The sequence below is a fragment of the Diabrotica virgifera genome, chromosome 1, assembly GCF_917563875.1.
Source record: "Diabrotica virgifera virgifera chromosome 1, PGI_DIABVI_V3a".
In the NCBI taxonomy this organism is placed as follows: domain Eukaryota; kingdom Metazoa; phylum Arthropoda; class Insecta; order Coleoptera; family Chrysomelidae; genus Diabrotica; species Diabrotica virgifera.
In genome coordinates this window covers 105169696-105193515 of record NC_065443.1, presented here as the reverse complement: position 1 = coordinate 105193515, position 23820 = coordinate 105169696, and the positions used below count along the sequence as shown (strand labels likewise).

At 30.9% G+C, this 23820-nt stretch overlaps 1 protein-coding gene across 1 annotated transcript in view; it reads right to left on the bottom strand.

Moving 5' to 3' along the window:
- Nucleotides 1–2661: 2661 nt before the first annotated feature.
- LOC114325442 (uncharacterized oxidoreductase YjmC) overlaps nucleotides 2662–23820 on the bottom strand; it is a 50735-nt gene continuing 29576 nt past the window's right edge. The window contains exons 4-8 of the mRNA XM_050642791.1: nucleotides 17162–17277; nucleotides 17005–17103; nucleotides 10539–10734; nucleotides 9199–9344; nucleotides 2662–2914 (exon numbers count right to left, since the gene is read on the bottom strand). Coding sequence (XP_050498748.1) covers nucleotides 2756–2914; nucleotides 9199–9344; nucleotides 10539–10734; nucleotides 17005–17103; nucleotides 17162–17277 — 716 coding nt within the window. The 3' untranslated portion in view covers nucleotides 2662–2755. The remainder of the gene's footprint in view (nucleotides 2915–9198; nucleotides 9345–10538; nucleotides 10735–17004; nucleotides 17104–17161; nucleotides 17278–23820) is intronic.

Below are 23820 nucleotides of genomic sequence, written 5' to 3'. Positions count from 1 at the left end.
CACTCCATACGAGCGTGAAAAATGCTACTTTAAGGCACTAGTGCTTTAAAATATTTTTAAGGCACTGCAGTTCGTATTGACCGTATAGGCAATTTTGATGTAATGTCAAAAAAATATAAAAATGGAATGTCAGTCAAGTAAAATTTTTTGTGGATATTGTCCTGTAATTACGTCTGTAGAAAAAATATTGTATGCTGTTCGTGTTAAAAAGTACATTTTTAAGGCACTCATGTGAATTGCAGAACTGGCTATCGCTCATTCTGCAAACTTTCACATGCGTGCCTTAAACGTGTAATTTTAACACTTATACAGGGTGAGTCATGAGGAACTGTACATACCTACTCCTACCTCGTATAGAGGCCCCTATGGGGAATAACAAATGACCATTAAAAAGTGTCTGCTCCCATTGTTTAATAATACATATACAGGGCGAAATTCGCATTTTGACAAAAATTTATATTCGTCATAATTTTTGAACGGTCAGATCGATGTGTCTCTTATTTTGGTCAATCATTACACTATTACCACCTAATCAACTGATTTATTCAAACTAGAAAAAAATCAGGTCCGGCTTTAAAAAATTAGTTCGTTTGGGTCTTAGAAAAAATTTCACCCTGTATACGCTTTTTGAAAACTCTAATATTAATTTTACAAATTTGACAAATAGGCAATTAAAATGACATATTTATTTTTCTCCCCACACCATTACTTAATTTTTTATAAAAAATCAAATTTGACTATGAATTAAAAATTTGGTAAAGTGAACCATAGATTTAAAAAAAAATTAACTTTTATTACAAAAATTAATTTTTTTAAACAAATACTTGATTTATGTTACCACCCAATCAACTGATTTATTCAAACTAGAAAAAAATCAGGTACGGCCTTAAAAAATTAGTTCGTTTGGGTCTTAGAAAAAATTTCACCCTGTATACGCTTTTTGAAAACTCTAATATGAATTTTACAAATTAGACAAATAGGCAATTAAAATGACATATTTATTTTCCCCACACGATTACTTAATTTTTTATTAAAAAATCGAATTTGTCAAAATCGCAATTTTACATAAAAATAAAAAACAACGTTTTTCTTAAAATTCAAAGTTTCACCATTTTTTTTTCTATACCACGTCTAGATCTAAAACTCCCCATAACACTTCTCTTTGGACTCTATATTTTAACATAGACGTGATCAAATAAATAAATTTTAAATTTTTTCACTTAATTTTTGCGATTTAACTTTGCAATTCACGAAGCTGCACCTTTTATTTTTAAAAATTTATAACTTTTACGAGAAGAAGACTGAAAGTCTACAACAATAATTGTCATAGTCTTCACAATGGTAAGAGATATGTGCTGTAAAAATTTCAGAAAAAAAAATTTTTAAATGGAACGTTGTAGCGAGTTAAACCGTGATTTCATCTTTTTTTTTTTCATTTTTAGGTTAAAATTCCGATTTTGAAAAATTTGATTTTTTAATAAAAAATTAAGTAATCGTGTGGGGAAAAAATAAATATGCCATTTTAATTGCCTATTTGTCTAACTTGTAAAATTCATATTAGAGTTTTCAAAAAGCGTATACAGGGTGAAATTTTTTCTAAGCCAAAACGAGAAAATTGTTTAAATCCGGGCCTGATTTTTTTCTAGTTTGAATAAATCAGTTTATTGGGTAGTAACACAAATTAAATATTTGTTAAAAAAAAATTAATTTTTGTAATGAAAGTAAATTTTTTTATATCTTCACTTTACCAAACTTTTAATTATTACTCATAGTCAAATGTGATTTTTTTTATAAAAAATTAAGTAATCATGTGGGGAACAAAATAAATATGCCATTTTAATTGCCTATTTGTCTAATTTATAAAATTCATATTAGAGTTTTCAAGAAGCATATACATGGTGAAATTTTTTCTAAGACTCAAACGAATTAATTTTTTAAAGCCGGACCTGATTTTTTTCTAGTTTGAATAAATCATTTGATTAGGTGGTAATAGTGTAACGATTGACAAAAATAAGAGACAGATCGATCTGACCGTTCAAAAATTATGACGAATATAACTCTCTGTCAAAATGCGAAACTCGCCCTGTATATTATTAAACAAGGGGAGCAGACACTTTTTAATGGTCATTTGTTATTCCCCATAGGAGCCTCTATATGAAGTAGGAGTATGTACAGTTCGTCATGACTCACCCTGTATCATAAATAACTATTATTTTATTTCCCATAAAAAATACGTAATTATAAAAATGCCACAAGGAAATAGCTTCAGAACAACATATTATGTTAGTATTATATTATTTAATAATTTTATTTTATTTACTTTACTTTTTATTTAATTTAAGCGGCAAGTGCTATTTTTTCTTTTCTTTTGGATGTTTATTAGTGTGCAAAGATGATAAAATATTTGACATATATTTTACATTTTTTAAACCAATCCGTTGGTCCAACATCTACGATCCCCAGTTTCCCTTGTTTCAGAGAAAAGGTAGTACCCTGTATATTTATTTCGATTTTGTATCTACTTCCTGTTGGAACTACGGTTTTTTTACTTTTTCCTGACTTGGTTTTAAATAAACTGTTTCAGTCTCCCCATTCTAGATCTATTATTGATCTACTTCATAAATTTTTTGTTGCAGGTTGGAAGTCAAAATGAAAAAAAAATTAGGAAGAAGCATTTTATTATCGGCTAAGCTGGAGTGTAACATTTTTTAAATCATGCATTTAATAAAATTTATGTTTATATCTCTCGTATTATTTAAATCGATTTCATTGGTGCCACATTAAGCCTTTCAGCAAGCTTCTTATTCGTATCATGTTGATTTTGGACGTAGGATAAACCTCCATCTCTATGAACTTTTTCCATATTCTGCCTTGAGGGATCGCCAGCCACTAACACTGGTAGATTTGGATCTACCTGAAATACATTTAAAGTGAGTAAAACACAGCAAAATTTTTAACTAAAATAACTATTAAAAAAAGATCCATCGTGGGACATCTGGCATGCGAAACGTGAAAATTATTACCAAAAAATGCATAAAAAGCAGTTTCTTAAAGGCAATAAATTACAAATTATTAAAAATAAAACCTTCAATAACAAAAAAATATGGTATTTTTTTTAGAAAATACTTTTTTTTCAATTATTGTCAGATTTGTCAGTTTGTCAATTACTTCGGTGATATTTTATTGCCACATTTAATAAACTATATAACTATTAGTATGGTATAACTAGTTCCAAACCAGACATCCAAAGTGAAAGTTATCCTCCAAAACCAAATTGTTCTATATGGTCCACATAATCTTCAGAAAAAAGTCACACCATTTTGAGCGTCGGGTTTTTGGGGGAAGAAATCGGTAAATTCGTAGTTTTTTAAGTTTTTCGTCAATATTTCTAAAACTATGCGGTTTAGCATGAACAACCTTTTATACAAAAATGTTTTACATTAAATTTGAAACAAAAAAGGCCCTATGCATAATCCTTCTAAAATGAACGGTTCCAAAGTTACGGAGGTAGTATATTATAACTGGTCCAAAAAAGGCCTAACCCAGACATTAAAAGTAAAAGTTTTCCTCCAACACCAAATTGTTCTATATGGTCCAGATATTGTTCAGTAAAAAGTTACATTATTTTGAGCCTCCGGTGTGGGGGGGGGGGGAGATGAGGGAGAAATCGGTAAATTAGTAGTTTTTTTATGTCTGTCGTCAATATTTCTAAAAATATGCTTTAGCGTAAACAATGTTCTATACAATAATATTCTACATCAAATTTTAAACAAAAAAGGTCCTATACATAATTGCTATAAAATCAACGATTCCAGAGTTATGGAGGGTGAAAAGTGGAGCTTTTCGATACTTTTTATATTTCTTGGGCAATTTATAATATTTTTACTGATTGAAAGAAATTTTCTTTAACAGGATTTGCTATTTTAGTGGCCAATGGTATGTTAGTGATAAGCCCTTGAGAAACGTCAACCTCACCACAGTCACCACCCAAAATCATCATCAATTGCCCAAAAAATATAAAAAGTATCGAAAACCTCCAAATTTCACCCTCCGTAACTCTGGAACCGTTGATTTTATAACAATTATAGATAGGACCATTTTTGTTTTAAATTTTATGTAGAACGTTTTTGTATAGAACGTTCTTTACGCTTAAACATAGTTTTAGAAAAATATTGACGAAAAACGTAAAGAAACTACCAATTTACCGACTACTCCCCCATCTCCCCCCCAAACCGGACGCTCAAAATGGTGTAACTTTTTACTGAACAATATGTGGACCATATACATAGAACAATTTGGTGTTGGAAGAAAACTTTTACTTTGGATGTCTGGGTTGGGCCTTTTTTTGGATCAATTATATTATACTACCTCCGTAACTTTGGAACCGTTCATTTTAGAAGGATTATGTAGAGGGCCTTTTTTATTTCAAATTTAATGTAGAGCATTTTTGTATAGAAGGTTGCTTATGCTAAACCCCATAGTTTTAGAAATATTGACGAAAAACATAAAAAACTACGAATTTACCGACTTCTCCCCCTCTCCCCCCAAACCCGACGCTCAAAAAGGTGTGACTTTTTTCTGAACATTATATGGACCATATAGAACAATTTGGTGTTGGAGGATAACTTTCACTTTGGATGTCTGGGTTATGTCATTTTTTGAATGAATTCTATCTAACTATATATACTTATTTTAATTAAATAAAATATAGGAAACTTTGTCCAAAAAACAACAATAGTTCATAAGCCAAAGGATGTCGAAGAATTAAAAACCTACCATTCGCATAGCGAAGCATCGCAGCAGGACTAACTCTCCGCATTAGATGTTTCACATCAATAATACACTGAATAAAACCAAAATACTGTAGGAGAAAGAAATTATACTAATTTTTATAAATACAATTTTAAAAAAGGCTGATTCATTTAAAATGTTACGAATTATTTGTCAGACCAGGAAATCGAAAATATCACAAGGACGAGATACAATATAATATGTTACATATCAATGCTTATATTGTGTATTCGAAGCGTGTAATTACATTTGAAGTGTGGGGCTACTAACTGGGTCTAAAACGAGATTCACCACAACTATCAACTAAAATATACCTACTGAGATATTTTGAACATGTTACTAAAATATAGAAGGCATGGAACGAATAATAGTTGAAGGAAACGTAGCAGGTAAAATATCTAGAGGAAGATCTCCAGTACGATGAACGGAACAAATAAAGGACATATAGTGGTTACTCCTTCTCCAAAGTAAAACAAAATGCACAAAAGGAGGAAAGAAAGAGGAGGAGGAGGATATTGTGTATTCTTTATTTTCAAAATCTAACGTTGGAAATAGACACGCTAAAAAGAAATTGCTGCAAAACTAAGTAGTTTGTGATTAGTGATTTGTAGTATTTGATCCCGTTAGACTGTAAGAAAAATAAGTGGAGTGTTGTAAAACGAAGTCGGTTAGCTTATAATTTACAGGTGAGACTTATTCGTAAATCAAGTTCTATTTCTGTGTGTGAAAGATAGAAGAAATCAAAAAAGATAATCGAAAAACTGCAAGAAAGGTAATAGGATAAAATAAAGAAAGGTATACAGGAGTAATTTGGATTACGAATGAAAGAAATCCGTAGATAGACAAAAATGCCCCGAGACAAGATAAATCAGAGTTAGATACAAAGAATAAATGCAGAAAAAAACAGAATAAGGCTTTGAACTTAAACAATCCAAAGTAATGATTAACGGCTTCAGTCACAGTATAAAGAGGGACAGTAAAACCTCTTCCATGTCGGCACTTTATAGATAGAAGAAATCAGAAAAGATAATCGAAAAACTGCAAGAAAGGTAATAGGACAAAATAAAGAAAGGTATACAGGAGCAATTTGGATTATGAATGAAAGAAATCCGTAGATAGACAAAATTGTCCTAAGATAAGATAAATCAGAGCTAGATACAAAGAATAAATGCAGAATAAAACAGAATAAAGCTTTGAACTTAAACAGTCCAATGTGAAGATTAACGGCTTCGGTTACAGTATAAAGAGGGACAGTAAAACTTCTTCCATGTCGGCACTTTGATCTCAAGAAGTAATACCGGCAGCACGTAATTGGTAATTCACCAGTGGTGGATGCGGGTCTTCCCTGTTAGCCTAATGAAATAAAAAAGCCAAAATGTAAATTCGTACAGGTTGAAACAAATTTTATAGCAAAATTTAGGTGGGTACAAAAGATATTTTTAAGAAAGTATCCAAATCATACAAGTGGATCATTGTTTAAATAATTAAAAAGGGGTCATTTTTGCAAAAAAATTACTTTAAATGCTGAGGTCATTCAATTACTAATAAAGGTCTATAGGATTATTTTCTGCAAATATGAAGGGTAAATATTTCACATAAGACTTACTAAATTAAATTGTACCCCCTATTTATTTAAATAATTGTATCTAAAACACAAATTTGCAAAAAATTATTTTTAGCGTTTTAAATAAACACTATAAAATATCTTTTTTTACAGACGACGTTGCGCTATGTTACCAGTATTAAGCAAAAAGAAATTGATTAAAAAAATATATAATATTTTTTGAGATATTGAATTTGTTTATTAAATGTTACTATATTTTCAATTGCAAAAACGCGGTTGCTGCCAAAGAAATATTCACCTGAATAAGATCTCATTATTTTTATTTTTATCTATATTTTCGATAAATGTATTGATAAATTCAAATTTCAATTAAACTCCCCCCTAAAATGGCATTTGAAAATTAATCAAATTTGTTTATAATTTGTTTTTTAATAACGTCGCGGGGATTAAGTATTTTGAAATGCCGTTTCAATAATTGGGTTCCTAGTAATTTTTTACTAATTATCAAAATTTTTTCTCTTTTTTCCTCTTCTGTTTTTTTTTCTTGGAGTTATATTACTACGGGCTCTTTTAGGGTTAAATTTCATTAAGAATGTCGAATCTCTGAGTTGTAGATTCTAGACTTAAAAATATTAAAATTTAACTAAAATCTCTTAAATAAAATGTGGCTACTTACTGAGGTACAGGGTGTTTTATTTAAAAATTTAAAGATTATTGTTACCAAGTACTTTAAAACTATTTGACGTAGCCTTATCATACTTGGCAGAAAATGTGGCTATTATACATCCTACTAAATTGTGATTAATAAGCGTTTCTAGCTAGTGCCAGAGGCGTACGACAGGGGATAGTGAATGACTGACCCTTCCCAAATTCTACGCCACTGAGTGAATTACTATATTATAGAAATTTTTCGATTCTCCAATACTTTGTATGTAAATAACTTTATTGGTATCGATAAAGTCATCAGTTTGCGAGATATTGGAAGTTTGAAATGAATGAATGAATGAATCAAAATAACTATGCCGTTTCATTTTTAACGTCCAATATCTCGAAAACTAATGACTTTATCGTTACCAGTAAAGAGTATATTATTTACATAGAAAGTATTGGAGAATCGAAAAATTTTACTAAAATAGTAATTCCCTCAGTGGCGTAGAATTTGGGAAGGGTTAACCATTAACTATCCCCTGTCGTACGCCTCTGGTAGTAGCTATAAACTTTTATTTATCACAATTTAGTAGACTATATAGTACCCACACTTTCTGCCATGTATGATAAGGATACGTCAAATAGTTTGATAATACTTGGTAAAAATAATTTTTAAATTTTTAAAGAAAACACCCTGTAACTCAGTAAGTAGCCACATTTTATTTAAGTGATTTTAGACCAATCTTAATATTTTTAGGCCTAGAATCTACAACTTAGAGATTCGACATTCTTAATGAAACTTAACCCTAAAAGGGCCCGTAGTAATATAACTCCAAGTAAAAAAAAAGAGGAAAAAAAGACAAAAAAATTTGTTAATTAGTGAAAAATTCCCAGGAACCCAATTATCGAAACGGCATTTCAAAATATTTAATCCCCGTGACGTTATTAAAAAAACAAGTTATAAACAAATTTGAATAATTTTTAAATGCCATTTTAGGGGGAAGTTTAATTGAAATTTGAATGTATCAATACATTTATCGAAAATATAGTTCAATATCTCAAAAAATATTAAATATTTTTCGATTAATTTTTTTTTGCTTAATACTGGTAATATAGCGCAACTTCGTCTGTAAAAAAAGATATTTTAAATTGTTTATTTAAAACGCTAAAATTAATTTTTTGCAAATTTGTTTTTAAAGTTTTATATACAATTATTTAATTAAATAGGGGGTCCAATTTAATTCAGTAAGTCCAATGTGAAAGATTTACCCTTCAGCTTTGCAGAAAATAATCCTATAAACCTTCATTAGTAACTGAATGACCTCAGCAGTTAAAAAAGTAATTTTTTTGCAAAAATGACCCCTTTTTAATTATTTAAACAATGATCCCCTTGTATGATTTGGATACTTTCTTGAAAATTTTTTTGTACCCACCTAAACTTTGATATAAAATTCGTTTCAACCTGTACGAATTTAGATTATTATTTATATGTAGTGTAATTTTATTTTACTAGACTATGTTAAAACCAGTACGTTTCTATGAGACTAGCAATGCGAGAGTGGGAAAAAAGCGACTGGGAACATTGCGCGGTCACCATGCGCGACTAAAGATTTTACTTCCAATTGTTCGGAGAGTGGTTCTACTGTCCCTCTTTATACTGTGCTTTAGTCAAGAATTCTCTCTATCTATTTCTCTGGTATGACAGCCGAACTCGAGCTCTGGCCTCTTCCTACATCCGTGGCCAAACATCCTTTTCTTTGGTTGCTCTCCTCCTGTTATCCACCCTCAATATCACTTTATCATCGATTCTTACTTCGTCTATCCACCCCTTCCTTGGTCTTGGATCACCTCACCCCCACTCCCGTTTTGGGGTGGTTGGTGAGGGGGTCAGGGACCAGATAGTCAATGGTTTGATTACAGCCCTTCATAAATTGTCGTGTGATATCTGGTACACTAAAGAACAACCCTGGAAATAAATTAATCAGATTTCTTCAGTAGGTACAATATGTACAAATCTTGGTTAATTGTTTTTCTATATTTTTAATTTTATATAATTTTTTAGTGTCCTATATTTTTTATTCTGTATATTATAGATAACTCCAATAAACTCAAATGTTCTTTTATATTATAGTTCAGCAGTGGATATTTAGTTTTTAGAAAATAAAATTATAATTCTATACTTAGTGCTAACTTACAGGTTCCATATTTCTTAAATAGTTCATCAAGTCACTCATTCTATTTTCTACTCCAGGTGCAAATACTTGTGGATTAATCGCTATAAAGGCCTGTCCTAGATTTTCTACTGTGCCAAACTTTGGTACTTTTGGACCATAATTTGATCCTGGAAATAAAAATTTATAAAACATCTAGATGCCACATCTCTAACAAAATGAAAATATTTGTTTAAAAAGTATTGATTGATTTAAAAATATGTTGGACAGAGCATGTGACCAACAACGAGGTTCTGAGAAAAATGTGGACTGAGAGAGAACTCCTAAATATTGTAAAATACAGAAAAATTAGTTATCTAGGACATATACTTACAGAGAAGAAAGATACAACTTTTTGCGACTCATAATGGAAGGGAAAGTGGAAGGAAGAAGAGGTCCAGGAAGAAGAAAAATGGTCCTGGCTGAAGAACGTAAGAGACCGGACAGGCATGGACACACATTCCATACTAGAAACCGCTCAAGAGAGAGAGCAATTTGCTGTAGTTATAGAAACCTTCAGTAATGGAGAAGGCACCTTAAGAAGAAGTTGGGTTGTACAATGCGCTGGAATAAGTGTTGAGTTGTACAATGCACTGAGAAAACTAATGAGAATTTTTAAAAAAATTTTACGCAGAATGAAAGATTACATTATTACCGAGGGTTGAAAGTCCCTTAGAATAAAAAAAAAAGTTTCTTTTGAATGATATATTTAAAACTAAAAGTCATACTAAATTTTCTCTTTGTTTTCACCCTGTAACTTATTAAAATAAACATTATAAAATTTTTATGGGCTTTCGGCCCTCGATAATAATGTAATTTTCATTCTGCTTTTAAATTTTTCAAAAATTCTTATTAGTTTTCTCAGAATTCAAAAAAATTAATGCATTTAAAAAGCATTAGAACGAGATTTTGCGCAAGTATTATACATGTAAGTAATAAGTATTTCAAAATATTTTAAATGAGGTATCATATGATGAACTTTTCCATTTAAAATATTCAAAATTATGACTGTCATCTGAAGAGGAGTCGCGAAAAGTTCGAAACATTGATGCTATAATATACTATGATTATTTTAAAAATCGACCTGTACAAGCATTTTGCTTATGTGTGTTTGTTGTCATTAAAGTTTGTGTTTTTATAGATTATGATATTCCAAAGTAATGCAAAATTTTTACAGGTTGTTATATGTATTCTGTATCAAACAGCGGATTAAAAAAAGGTCTTTTTATCTATAGTAATTTCATTAATCGTAAAATATTATAAAAAAATTTCAAAGATTTTATTCCAATACCACCTACGAAAAAGAGAATAGACTTATTTCATACCTGATAAAATTCCAGATAATACATCTACGAATACAGCCAAACCATATCCTTTATACCCAGCGTTTATTTCTTCTCCTCCAAGAGGAAGCAACAACTTCTCCTGAAAGGCAATATCGGCATCAGTTTCAACTTTGCCTTCTTTATTTAAAGCCCATCCTGGTGGAATTGGTTCCCCCTTTCTTCTTTGTATTTCAATCTGAAACAAGCATATTACATACAAAAATACTCGGACAAAAATACTACTATACAGAGTGAGTTTTATGTATGGAAACACTCAATTATCTCGGAAACAGCTTTCACGAATTTTATAAAGTTTGGTGAGTAAGGGTTTTATAATACGGTCGATATTATAGTGGTAATTACATTGTTGTCAGATCTTCCGTTTTTCTGGAAATCTAATGAACTTTCTTATTTCAAATGGAACACCCTGTATTTACCCCGTGTTTAAGTCCTTAAGAAATACTGATTATTTTTAATGTTATAGTCCCTATACCTAAATGACACAATGTGAGCGGCCGTGGGTAACGGCATAAACGCTGGCCTCATACGCCAGTAGGCGTGGGTTCGATCCCTGCCAAAGACAAACCATTTTCATTTCCAATAATGACACGAGCCGTCTCACCGTGCCTCGGAGAGTACGTTAAGCCGTCGGTCCCCCTGGGCTAGTGTACATCGACACTAGTTACTTGAAACAGGGTTAAAGATGTAATTGGCGCTGGAACTATCCGAAAGGATCTCCCCGGCAAAAATGCCATACGATATTATTATTATAATGACACAATTTCGAAGTTATTGCTACATTTACTACAAAAAAAAATTCAGCAAATTATAAAAACCTATTTTTTCGGCCCGGGTAGAAATTATTTTAGATTTGTTGGATCATTAGGAATAAAAAAGGTCTTTTGTATTTTTTCTCTAAAGTTAATCGTCTCCGAGTTATAAACAATTTCAAACTAAAAAAAAATCGAAAAATGACGATTTTCAATGTTCAAAAACGCAAATAAAAGATGCTAGTTTTGAAACTACGAAGGGTCTAAATTCAAGATCAAACCTTATTTTATCAGTTACCCATAAGTTGTATGGGCTTATTTCATTTTAAAATATTGTTTTTTAGTTGTTATTGCCCGTCCTCTCATATGCGCTTCATTAACAATTAAAGAACAATGTTTGAGAATAAAATGTGCCAAAAATTCTTACCTCAAGCTAATAGAAGAAGGTTCGAGCTTGAATTTAGGTATTTCGTAGTTTCAAAAAGTAAATTTTTACTTGTGTTTTTGAACATTAAAAATCGTGATTTTTCGTTTTGTTCAGTTTGAAATTGTTTATAACTCGAAAACGAATAACTTTAGAGAAAAATTACAAAAGACCTTTTTTGTTTGAAATGATCCAAGAAATTTAAAATAATGTCTACCCGGGCCGGAAAAATTGATTTTTATAATTTGTTTAAAACTTTCTTTTCAAATAAATGTAGCAATAACTCCGAAAATATGGCATCTAGGTATAGGGAATGTAACATGAAAATAATCAGTATTTCTTATGGACTTCAAAACTCAAAAAATATACAGGGTGTCCTATTTGAAATAAGAAAGTTCATTATATTTCAGGAAAAACGGAAGATTTGACAACAATGTAATTACCACTGTAAGATCGGCTGCATAAGAAAACCCTTACGGCCGGTTTCACAAAGTAAAGTACCCCAAAATATGCGTTTCAGTTTCATAATTGTTACCCTTCTGGGTATACCCATAAGGGTAACCCACTCCAACCTCTGGTTAAAAATTCTGTGAGTTATATAACCATACTTCGCCGTTGACCTGAAACTAAAACGCTTATTTTGGGGTAACCTCTGGTTATCTCTTAACCACAAGTTAACTTTACTTTGTGAAACCGGACGTTAGACACCAAAACATATAAAAATCGTGCAAGCCGTTTCCGAGATAATTGAGGTAGCCCAGTCGGGATAGCATTTGACCTTACATTAGGTCAATATTAGTATAAATTTAAAATCTCGACTGAATTCCGCCGTTGCGTTAGCCGCCATCTTGATTTTAAACGAGAACCGTTTTTGCTCAATATCTCATTTTCAATTTTTTGACAAAAAGTGTAGAAACTGAAATTGTTGAAAATGCGATTTTCTATAGTTTCATTTATTATAATTTTTTTTGTGCGGTCGAGATTTTCCGAGTTATGAGGGGAAAATAGTGACAGTTGTAGCATAATTATTGAATTATTGAATTATCTCGTTTATTATTAGTTCTACAACAAATATATACCTATACAAAAATGAAGAGAATTAAATTTTGTACAATTTTGATGTCGTACATTTTTTTGATAAAATCAATATTTAAGGTAGTACGTATGTGGTAAAAGTGCGAGCGTAAGACCTGATTGATTTTGTAGCAATTGTTTTTGTTCAATATCTCCGCCATTTTCAACTTTTCGACAAAAAGTGTAAGAATTGAAATTGTTGCAATTACGATTTACTACAATTTTTCGAGAGAACCAGTGGCGGGTCTAAAAGTGTGGAAATGGGAAAATTCCCCCCAACAGGGTCCAAAATTAAAAAAAAATTGTTAGAAACATCACGATATATTAGCTGACATAAAACTTAAAATATCGACAGACAAATTCAACCAATCAAACCCGCTAGTTAATAAAATTAAGTGAACTCAATGCGTATAATGTATTTTTATGTCTTTTATATTATACTTAGTTTGGTTGATGTTTCATTGGAAGTTTCAAAAATTGTATAAAATATAATTCTCTTTATTTTTGTTTATGTACAATTATGTCGTAAAGTTAATAATAAATGAGACAATTCAATAATTATGCTTCCCCTCCGCTTCCATTATTTTCCCCCTTAACTCGGAGAATATTGATCGTATAAAAAAATTGTGCCAAAGAAATTGTAGGAAATTGCATTTCCAACAATTTTCTTTCCCACCATTTAGGTTGAAAAGTTGAAAATGGCGGAGGTATTAAGCAACAACAGTTCTCATTTAAAATCAATATGGCGGCTAATGCAACCGCGGAATTCAGTCGAGATTTTAAATTTACACTACTATTGATCTCTGCTAAAGGATAGAATTATAAAATTTGGGGCAGCTCGGCAACAAAATTCAATTCAATAATTATGCTTCCCCCACCACTTTTTACTATTTTCCCATGTAACTCGGAAAATATCAACCGCATGAAAAAAATTGTAGGAAATTTTATGTTGAACAATTTCAGTTGAAAATGGTGGAGATATTGAACAAAAACAATTGCTATAAAATCAATCCGGTCTTACGCTCGCGCCATTACCGCATACGTACTACCTTAAATATTAATTTTAGCAAAAAATGAAAGAGATTAAAATTGTGTAGAATTTAATTCTATTCATTTTTGTATAGGTACATATTTGTTGTAAAACTAATAATAAACGAGATAATTAAATAATTCAATAATTATGCTCCAACTCTCACTATTTTCCCCTCATAACTCGGAAAATATCGACCACACGAAAAAAATTATAATTAATGAAATTATAGAAAATCGCATTTTCAACAATTTTCAGTTTCTACACTTTTTGTCAAAAAATTGAAAATGAGATATTGAGCAAAAACGGTTCTCGTTTAAAATCAAGATGGCGGCTAACGCAACGGTGGAATTCAGTCGAGATTTTAAATTTATACTAATATTGACCCTCCCTAAAGATTAGAAAAATAAAATTTGGGGCAGCTCCTAATGCAAGGTTAGGCCTGTTATTCGTCTAACCCGACTGGACTAAGGGTTTCCATACATAAAACTCACTCTGTTTATCGGAGAATAATCAAAATCCCGTGAACTGACCGAGTCACAAATGAGGAGGTCCTCAGAAGAATGAAGAAGAACCGAAAGGTATTGACCACCATCAAATTTCGAAAGTTACGGTACTTCGAACACATTATGCAAAATGAATCCAGATATGCCCTTCTAATAGCCATCCTATAGGGAAAAATATTTGGAAAACGAGGTCCAGGAAGATGACCATGACCATCCTGCTACAAAAACCTCTGAATCTGGTTCAACACAACATCATTTTGCACGCTGCTGAAGATGATAAGATAATGATCGCTAACATTCGTCACGAATAGGCATATCAAAAAGAAAATTTCATACAAAAACTAATATAAATAAATTTGTTAATATTATTTTACTTCTTTTTTGGATTTTGTAACACGTCAATTAAACAATTCTTGTGACATCAACTAAATATTATAGTCAGCTACAAATCATTTAGGCCTGGATCCCGCGTACCAAAAAAAAAGATTATTAATAGCAAGCTGAAAATTTTTTAATAGCTTAAGGGTGTCTAGTCGGACAAACCTTGATGTACGGGAACACTGGAACAGGAGAGGTTTTAATTGTGGAACCGGTTACAGGTTTCGAATGTCAGACTACGAAGACGTCCCATGTATATTATCGGACAGAACTTCCAATTGATTTGTTACCCTTTCCTTCAACTCTAATGCAACAATCAGACTGCTATTTACCACCAATATAATTAATGTCATTTGACATGTTCTACGTGTCGGACTTATTAAAATGCCTAAGATATTATTTGTCGGACAAACATTATTTCATATATTATATAAAGTTTGCTATTGACTAAACTTAAAAACAACCTGCTAGATTTCACAATCATAAACTTGTCAGGATGACACATTCCACAATTAGAATCACTTTCCACAATTAAAACTTCCCCTGTTCCAGTGTTCCCATACATCAAAATTTGTCAGACTAGACACCGTTAAGCTATTAACAAATTTTCAGCTTGCTATTAGTCAACATTTTTGGTACGTGGGATCCAGACCTAATTGATTTTCCTAAATATTAACTCTACCGTGTTGTTTATGTAAAAATATTTGGAAACATTTAAGATATTTAAGAAACAAAAAAGAAAAGAAGCAAAATATATATTTGAGGGAGCTAATATAAGGTAATTTAACACAATATTGTTAATTCTAGAGAAAATCACAGAGTAATCTGTATATTGAATGGAAAAACGAAATCAATTATTTCTGAACCTCCAATAGTTATCGAGTCAAGTTAGTGAAATTATTGTTGGGCGTTATTATAAGTAGTATCTTAAATCATAGTTATCTTTTTTTCGTCTTTTATATAGAGGGGGATCTGAAATCTTCAAAAGATATCTCAGACTTTAGTGTAGGATTCCCCTTCCTGCTAAAACAGACCCTTCACTTATCCAGCGCTCCGGAAGCAAAATCGTCGCTGCAAGACGAAGCAACACTTTCCTCATCTATCCACAGACTGTCAGTAAGAATGATTTTCATTCCTTTTCCCGATTTCCCCAAAAATTAGATTTTATTAGAGAAAATATTAGAAATGACCCTCATGGCTCCTGGAACGGCATCACTTACAGCCGGCATTGACTACTTTCGCAGGATTTGACTCACTTGTTCGCCTCTTCTCAAAAAGGTATTCACTATACCACCTTTAACATACATCTTCCCGTCTTTTGCCGTTGGCTTAGCTGTCTTTCTTTCTTTTTGATCACTATACGGATGTTGTTATGTGCACTAGTCCACGCTGCTTTAATCATCTCTCTCACGGTCACGTCACAAAATTCACACCTATGTCTCTATCCATCTTGCTTCTTTCTACCATCCATCTGTTACACTCCAACATCGTATGTATCACAATTTCCGGGTGCCCGGAGTGCAGACATTCATCCGTGTTAGCCTTTCCGGACCTAGAGAGGAAGGCCCTAAGACATCCGTATCCTATGAGTAGGCCTAAGGCACCTGCATTAGGAAATAATTCAGTCGCCTCTGACCACAGTGCACCAAATCTCTCAGATTTGGGTCATCTTTTTGTCAACTATGCCACATCTTTCATGTTATTTCATTCTTCTTGCCATCTTTCAATTGACATTTCCCTTTCTTATCTTCTCTCGGCCATAGTAATGTCTAGGTCTCTTCTGTCATATATCTCTTTTCTTTTAACTGCCAACAGATGCAGAGAAACACGTCCAAGAATGGCTCACAAGGCTGGCGAAGACAGAGTCTTGTAAATATATGCCACTCGCAGTGCAGCAGACTTGTTCTGTCCACTCAGGTCATGAGACCCCTGTAGACCGCTATCTCTGCCGTTCCACTCCAGACTGGTGACACGTAGAAGACGATCGATTGCACAACTCCGTGTAAGATCTTTCTTTTGAATTTGAGTCCCCCAATGTTGGGCATTATCCTTTCCAGCGCAGAAGCACTACTCGTAGCATTCCGGACCACTTCCCACACGTGCTCATGTGTCACTCACAGGTACACAGGTCCCACAATATCACTCACAGGTACTTTACGTGTTTCTTGGTTGTTAGACGCACCCACGCCACGTACATTCTAGTTCTGCCCTTTAAATTACATAATAATTGTAATGAAATATAAAATCTTGATGATACGAGATTGATGTTAAAGTAGTAGCTTACCTTTCCTAAAGCAGCAACGGTCGTTGACGTGTCCAGGACAAAGCTATCCCCATCGTTCGCAGGGACTCCGAATCCTATCGGATTTGTTCCCAAAGCAGACTAAAAGTCAATAATCTGTTAGATAGATGAATAACTTAATTTTTTTTTATTTTCACACCTTTTTTGCTCTAGTTGGAACCAACAGACAGGGAGAGTTAGTCGTACTAAATCCTATGAATCCTTTTTTAATGGCTTGCAGAGCAAACATTGCAGCCATTCCATAATGATTTGAACCTAAACAAAACAGCAGTTTTACAAAAATAAAAAGTTAAAATTAATAAATACAAAATGTGATTGCTAATGTAATGGTAAAAGGTAGGAAAGGAAGACCAAGGGAAACTTGGTGGAAGATGCTTAGACAGGACATGTCTGCTCAAGAGATTGATACTGGTATTACTCAAGATTTTCAAAAAATTTAGTTTCAATGGTAACTAGAAAAACTGAATGTAATGGATAGTCTAAGAGCTAGTGAACCCTCCGACTAACGGTCGTCCTGTAAGGCTAGAAATTTTTCTAGTGATAATTCATAGCACACCAAGGCTAAAAACCATGACCTGGCAGGCATCAGCGGTGCACGTGTATCTACCAGGTGAATCGAAAAGTGCAAATTTAGAGGGTAAAATAAACTTTCTCCTGTAAGGTTTAAATTTAAGTATGTGTTGGAGTAAGTCATTTAGAAGAAATGTGTACAATGACAGGCGATTCTGAAGAGCATAAGACCTTGCCAGGCGAGGGGAAAGATTAGGGGTTTTTCCTAAAATTATTCTTTTTGCATCGAACTATTTTTTTTAGGTTTTTTGAATCATTCCAAACAGAAAAGGTCTTTAGTAATTTTTCTCTTAAGTTAATAATTTTTGTTATATAAGCGATTGAAAATTTTGAAAATTGCGAAATTGGCAATTTTTAACCCTAAATCGGACATTTATCTAAAAATTTCAATGTTGCTAAGGTACGTAGATATTCTTTAAACATTGATTGATGAAATACCGAAGAGGTTTTTGCAATAAAATATCGAAAACCCCTTTGTTTTTTTAATTGCCAATCAAGCGGGCGCGACACTGTATTATAAGTGAGGACGTTTGAGTTTGCATAAATTCATTATGTCGAGAATGGGCAAATTTCAAGAGAAATCCTCAGACAGGTCGATTTTTATTTTTGAATTAGGACTTTTTGGCATATATATATATATATATATATATATATATATATATATATATATATATATATATATATATATATATATATATTGTAATGATATATTATTTTTGATATTTATAATGGATATTATTGTGAAATAGGGTTTTTGTCGCGGTTCTGAAAGAATTAGTTTGTTAAATAGTTTTTTAAATGTTTTTATTATAATCTAAATTGAACATAAAATTGAATGTTTAAATGTGATAACAAAAAAAAAATATAGAAATCTAAATTTGAAAAACAATAACTTTAACTTGAAAAACTTCCTACAATTAAATAAAACAAATTCCAGTACCTTATAATTACTGTCACTGAATGCCTTCTTATTAATATTTTATAAAATTTGAATTGTTGGATGGCTGAAAAATTAATGGATGTAAGACCAGGTCAATTGTCAGTGTTAAAACTGTCAAATAAAATATTTCTTTTCTTTCTTCTCAATTTTAATTCAACTTTCAACTCCAGGATCAGGAAACAGGATACTATTATTAATATATTGTTTCAAAAATTATTAATATTTACAATTATGGATACTTCACAAATTCTTCTTTATATTTCTAATAAATTATCCACACTATGCTGGTTCAAATTCAGGATACATAGTATTTTTATATACTAAAGGATACTTTACCAAATTATAAGTAAGTTTTCTTCAAATATTTATCTAATTTCTTTTCGATTATACCAAATTTATCATGTTTATGCTAAATTATTATATTTTCTGTTAATTTTCAAATCTTTTTCTCTATCAAATTTATAGCTTCATTTCTAATTTCTTGACTGCCTCCTTTTGTCATTGTGACACCTCTTTTTTTCAAATTTTTCTTCCAGAACATTCCAAACGAAAAACAAAAAACATTATGACAAATAGAAAACTTCAATTCCTTCTTTTTTTAACATACTATGTCAAATTAGTATGTCATCCACCATCCTATAGAGTTATTTTTGTTTTATTATTTATTTTAATTGATTTTAAGGCATTTCAGATCAGAATTATTACTTCTGTATAAAATTAACATCTAAATGTTAAATATTATTATTTTAACCTATAATTATTGTTTGAAATGTCCATTTATCTATTTACATTATCTCAATTATTAAAAAAAAACAAATATAAGTCCCTACATAAGGTTTTAATAAATTTCTTATGCTAATTTTGAATGTCCTCATATAAATGATAAGATCTTTAATAATTTTTATACTATTCTATGGTATATTTTCTATAAATTACATCTATAATCGCCATTTCAGTCCATTTTGGAAAACTTTAATCGGATACTACGTTCTCTGATCTTCGACATACTCTGTTTTAGGACATAGTCATATCGTTACAATTACCCCAAAATAATGTTAAAAAAATTGAATGTAATTAAAATTTTTTTCAAACATTAATTTTCCTTTATTCTATGCAAATTCTTAAATCTAATATTAATCTAATAAAATAACTCAAAAAAATTCATAAACAAACTAATACATTCATCCCATTCATCTGCTATCATCTAATACTCTTTTATGTAAAAAAATGCCTCATGACGTAACACAAATAACCTGACTACTAACTGTCACTCATGGAACATACTGAACATACCTTAAATTTATCTATGTCAAAATTGTCAATGTCAATTCAGATGCCATTTTGTGTTTAGTGTTTACATGTTTACATTTTGTATGTATTTACATCTTCTAATGCTTCTAACTACTGTATTTTTATATTTATATCAATGCAAATATGTGATATTTTAAAACCTATACCATTCTGTGTTTTTTTAAACGCTAGACTGTGTCGTTCTTAGCAGTTGGAATTACAAATTTTATACAGAAAATCTCTGGCAAACAATGTGATTTATAGTAAGTATTACATACTTTTGAAAGTTATTCAGTCTCATCATGATAATATTTGAAAATATCATTAATGTGGAATATGCCTCTAATTTTATTATCTGCATCCATCAACACATAACTATTTATTGCATTCTGATTTGTTATGATATAAGGGCCTTCAAATAAGGGTTGAAATTTTTTACATAGATTTTCTCTCAAATTTCCTCTTCTGAGATTTCTGACTAGTACTTGTTCTCCTCTTTGAAATGTTATTGGTTTCTTTATTTTTCGATTATGTTTTCTCACATATTTTTCAGCTTTCCTCATGATTCTTTGATTTACTTTTTGTAACACTGCTTCATACTTATCTTTATTATATTCACTAATCCATTTTCTGTTTCCTATATGTCCAAACATTAAATATTCTGGTATTTCTTCTCTATTTAAATTATGGGTATTATTTAAAAAATATTCTACTTCATGTACATGCTGCTCCCAAGTTAGATGATTTTCATAACATACAATCCTTAAATATTTAATTACTTCTTTAATATATCTTTCTGCTGGGTTTGCCTGTGGATGCCTTATACTTGTAAAATGCATCTTGATACCCTTTTTCTCACAAAATGTTCGAAGATTTTGGTTGTTAAAATAGGTAGCGTTATCAATGATACAATTTCTAAATGGTCCTATTTCTTCAGAAAATTGATTAATATATAGCTTTAATGTTTTAACATTTGTTCTTGAGCATGGATATAGCTTAATAAATTTTGTATATAAATCAACTATCACTAGTATATGCTTTTTTCCTGTTGGACTGGGAATTAAATTTGAAATAAAATCCATGGAAACTGTGTTTAGTTTTTCATATGAAACATTAGACTTATATGTGTTTTTATTTTTGAAATTCTTTTCTTTATTTAATTGACATACATGACACTGTGTAGTGATTTCTTTTGCTATGCTCAGATCATTCTTTGTAAAATAATTATCCCTAAAGAGCATCCAAAGCTTTCTTGATCCTATATGCATGTAATTGTTATGTAAATCTTTCATTATTTCCTTGGTCAAACTTCTACTGATTACATATACTTCTATTCCATTGATTATTTTATAATACACCCCATCTTTACTAAGTTGCTTTTCCTTTTCCTCAAGATTGATTTGATCTCTCATTATCTGTTCTTTAGAGTATAACCCTGTGCTTTCTACTAATTGATTTATTCCAACTTTTAGTGTTCTTTGTCCATTTTGTGGTATATTTTCTAACCTTGACAAAGCATCTACCACTATGTTTGATTTTCCTGAAATGTATTTGATTTCAAAACTATATTCACTTAGTAGTAGGCTCCAACGGTGGACTCGACTGTTTCCATATTTGTTTTTTAATATAGATGTTAATGCTTGATGATCTGTTTCGATGGTAAAATCATTACCCAATAAATAAAATCTTAATTTTGTGACACAGTGTATGATACTTGCTAATTCTAATTCTGATACTGAGTACCCCTTTTCGTGTGGCTTTGTAATTCTTGAAATAAATTGTATCGGGTAATCTACTCCATTATATGTTTGTAATAATACCCCCGATAATCTCTCAATTGATGCATCTGTTCTTAACGTGAATGGTTTTGTATAGTCAGGATGGTATACTTGTAAATTTTTCAGAAAAATATTTTTTATTTCTTGGAATGCTAGTTCTCTCCTCTCGTTCCATTTCCATCGTACATCTTTTCTTAATAGTTCAAGTAATGGAATTTCTTTTTTACTTAGGTCTGGTATCATCCTTTTATAATAATTAACTATACCAATAAATCCTCTTAAAGTTCTTAAATTGTGTGGTGTTTTATATTCTTGAATAACCTGTATTCGTTCTGGATCCATCTCTATTCCTTTAGTGTTAAGTTTATATCCTAGATATATTACTTCTTTTTGAAAAAATTTACATTTTTCTTGATTTATTTTTAGTCCAACTTCATCTAATCTGTCAATTATAATTTTTAGGTGTTTTTCGTGATCCTCAGCCGTTTTAGAAAAAATTAATATATCATCAATGTAGTGAATTACAAAATGTTCATATTGATCCAAGATATCATGAAGACATCTACATAAAGCACTGCAAAATGATTGAAGTCCAAATGGTACTACTTTGAACTGATAGACAACTCCATCTATCTGAAATCCTGTATACTGTCTACTTTTCCTTTCTAGGGGAATTAACCAGAAACTATGCCGCAAATCGATTTTTGTGAAAAAAGACATTCCTGTAATTCTTCCTAATATTCCATCTATACTCATTGGTGCTTCAAATTGCTTTTCGGTGATATTGTTAATATTCCTTGCATCTAGACATAATCTGATTTCACCTGATGTTTTACGTACCACTACTATTGGGTTTATAAAACATGTATCTGCCTTTTCAATGATGCCATCTTTTAGCATGTTCTTAATTTCTCTGTTTACTTCTTCTCTATATTTATATGGTATTGGGTATGATTTTATTTTAAAGTCTTTTTCTTCCTTAACCTTTATACTATGGGTATAATTTTGTGCAATTCTATTTTCTTTATTGATAAGCCCCTTGTGTTGCCGCAATATGGAAACGACTATTAATTTATATTGTTCAGCGCAACTTAAACTTTCTATAACTTCTTCTTCTTTACAAATAAAATTATTTTTCATTATAAAATCATTAGTCCTTCCTTCCAATTTTACGCACTCCGCTCCGTAGGCATCCTTCTGCTCAAATTTACCATTCCTTAAATATTCATTATAATTATTATTCTTTTTAATATTATTGGACATTTCCCTATCATAATACATTTTCTCTTCATCAACATAATTATTTTCTTGTAATATTATACCATCAACTCTTATTCCTTGTTCCACCTCTTCTCTCTCCATAAACCCTATTTTTTTCCCTTCCAAAGTTACCATTTTTTCTTCAAAATCTATCTTTACTTTATTCTTTTCCAGTTCGTCATTTCCCATTAAAATGTCAACACATAAGTCCTTGACAATAAATCCTTGCATACTAATTTGTTTATTAAGAATATCAATTTTAAAATTAACCAGTTTATTAATTTCTCCCAGCTTCTTATTATTTGCACCTATTATTTTAATTTTTGGAATCTTGATTATATCTGTTAATTTTACTTGGCAAACCAGGTTGCTGCATTGTCACTTAATGTCATTCTAATATAATCTTTTATATCATTAATATTATTCACTGATCTTAATTTATGTTTTAAACTATTTATGTATACTCTAGGATGTAATTTTTTTATGTTACCAGAGAATTTTATACCTGTCTCATTTGTTAAATTCAAGTAAGGTCTCCCTATGTCTCTTATTTGTGAAATGTCTTCTATTCTCTGTTCTACATTCCTTATGTGATGGTTGTTTGTTTGGATATTTTGTAGCATATCATCAAATTTTTCTTCAGTCTTTCTCCTTTCTTCGTAAATTTTTGCTTCTAAGTTATATTTTTGGATTTCTATGTTCCGTTCCATATCTATATTATTATCTTTAATAATCATATTTATTTCTTTCCTTTCATTCTCTATTATTTTCTTGTAGTCATTACGTATATCTTTTATTTCACTTGCTAATTTTTTCTCTAAAGCATCAAATTTTTCATCCATCTGTTTTTCTAATCGTTTCACAATTTTAGCATTATTTTCTTCCATTTTTCTGGAATTCTCTTCCAATTTTTGTTCCATTTTTTTCATATCTTCTTTGATTTCTTTAGAATTCTCTTCC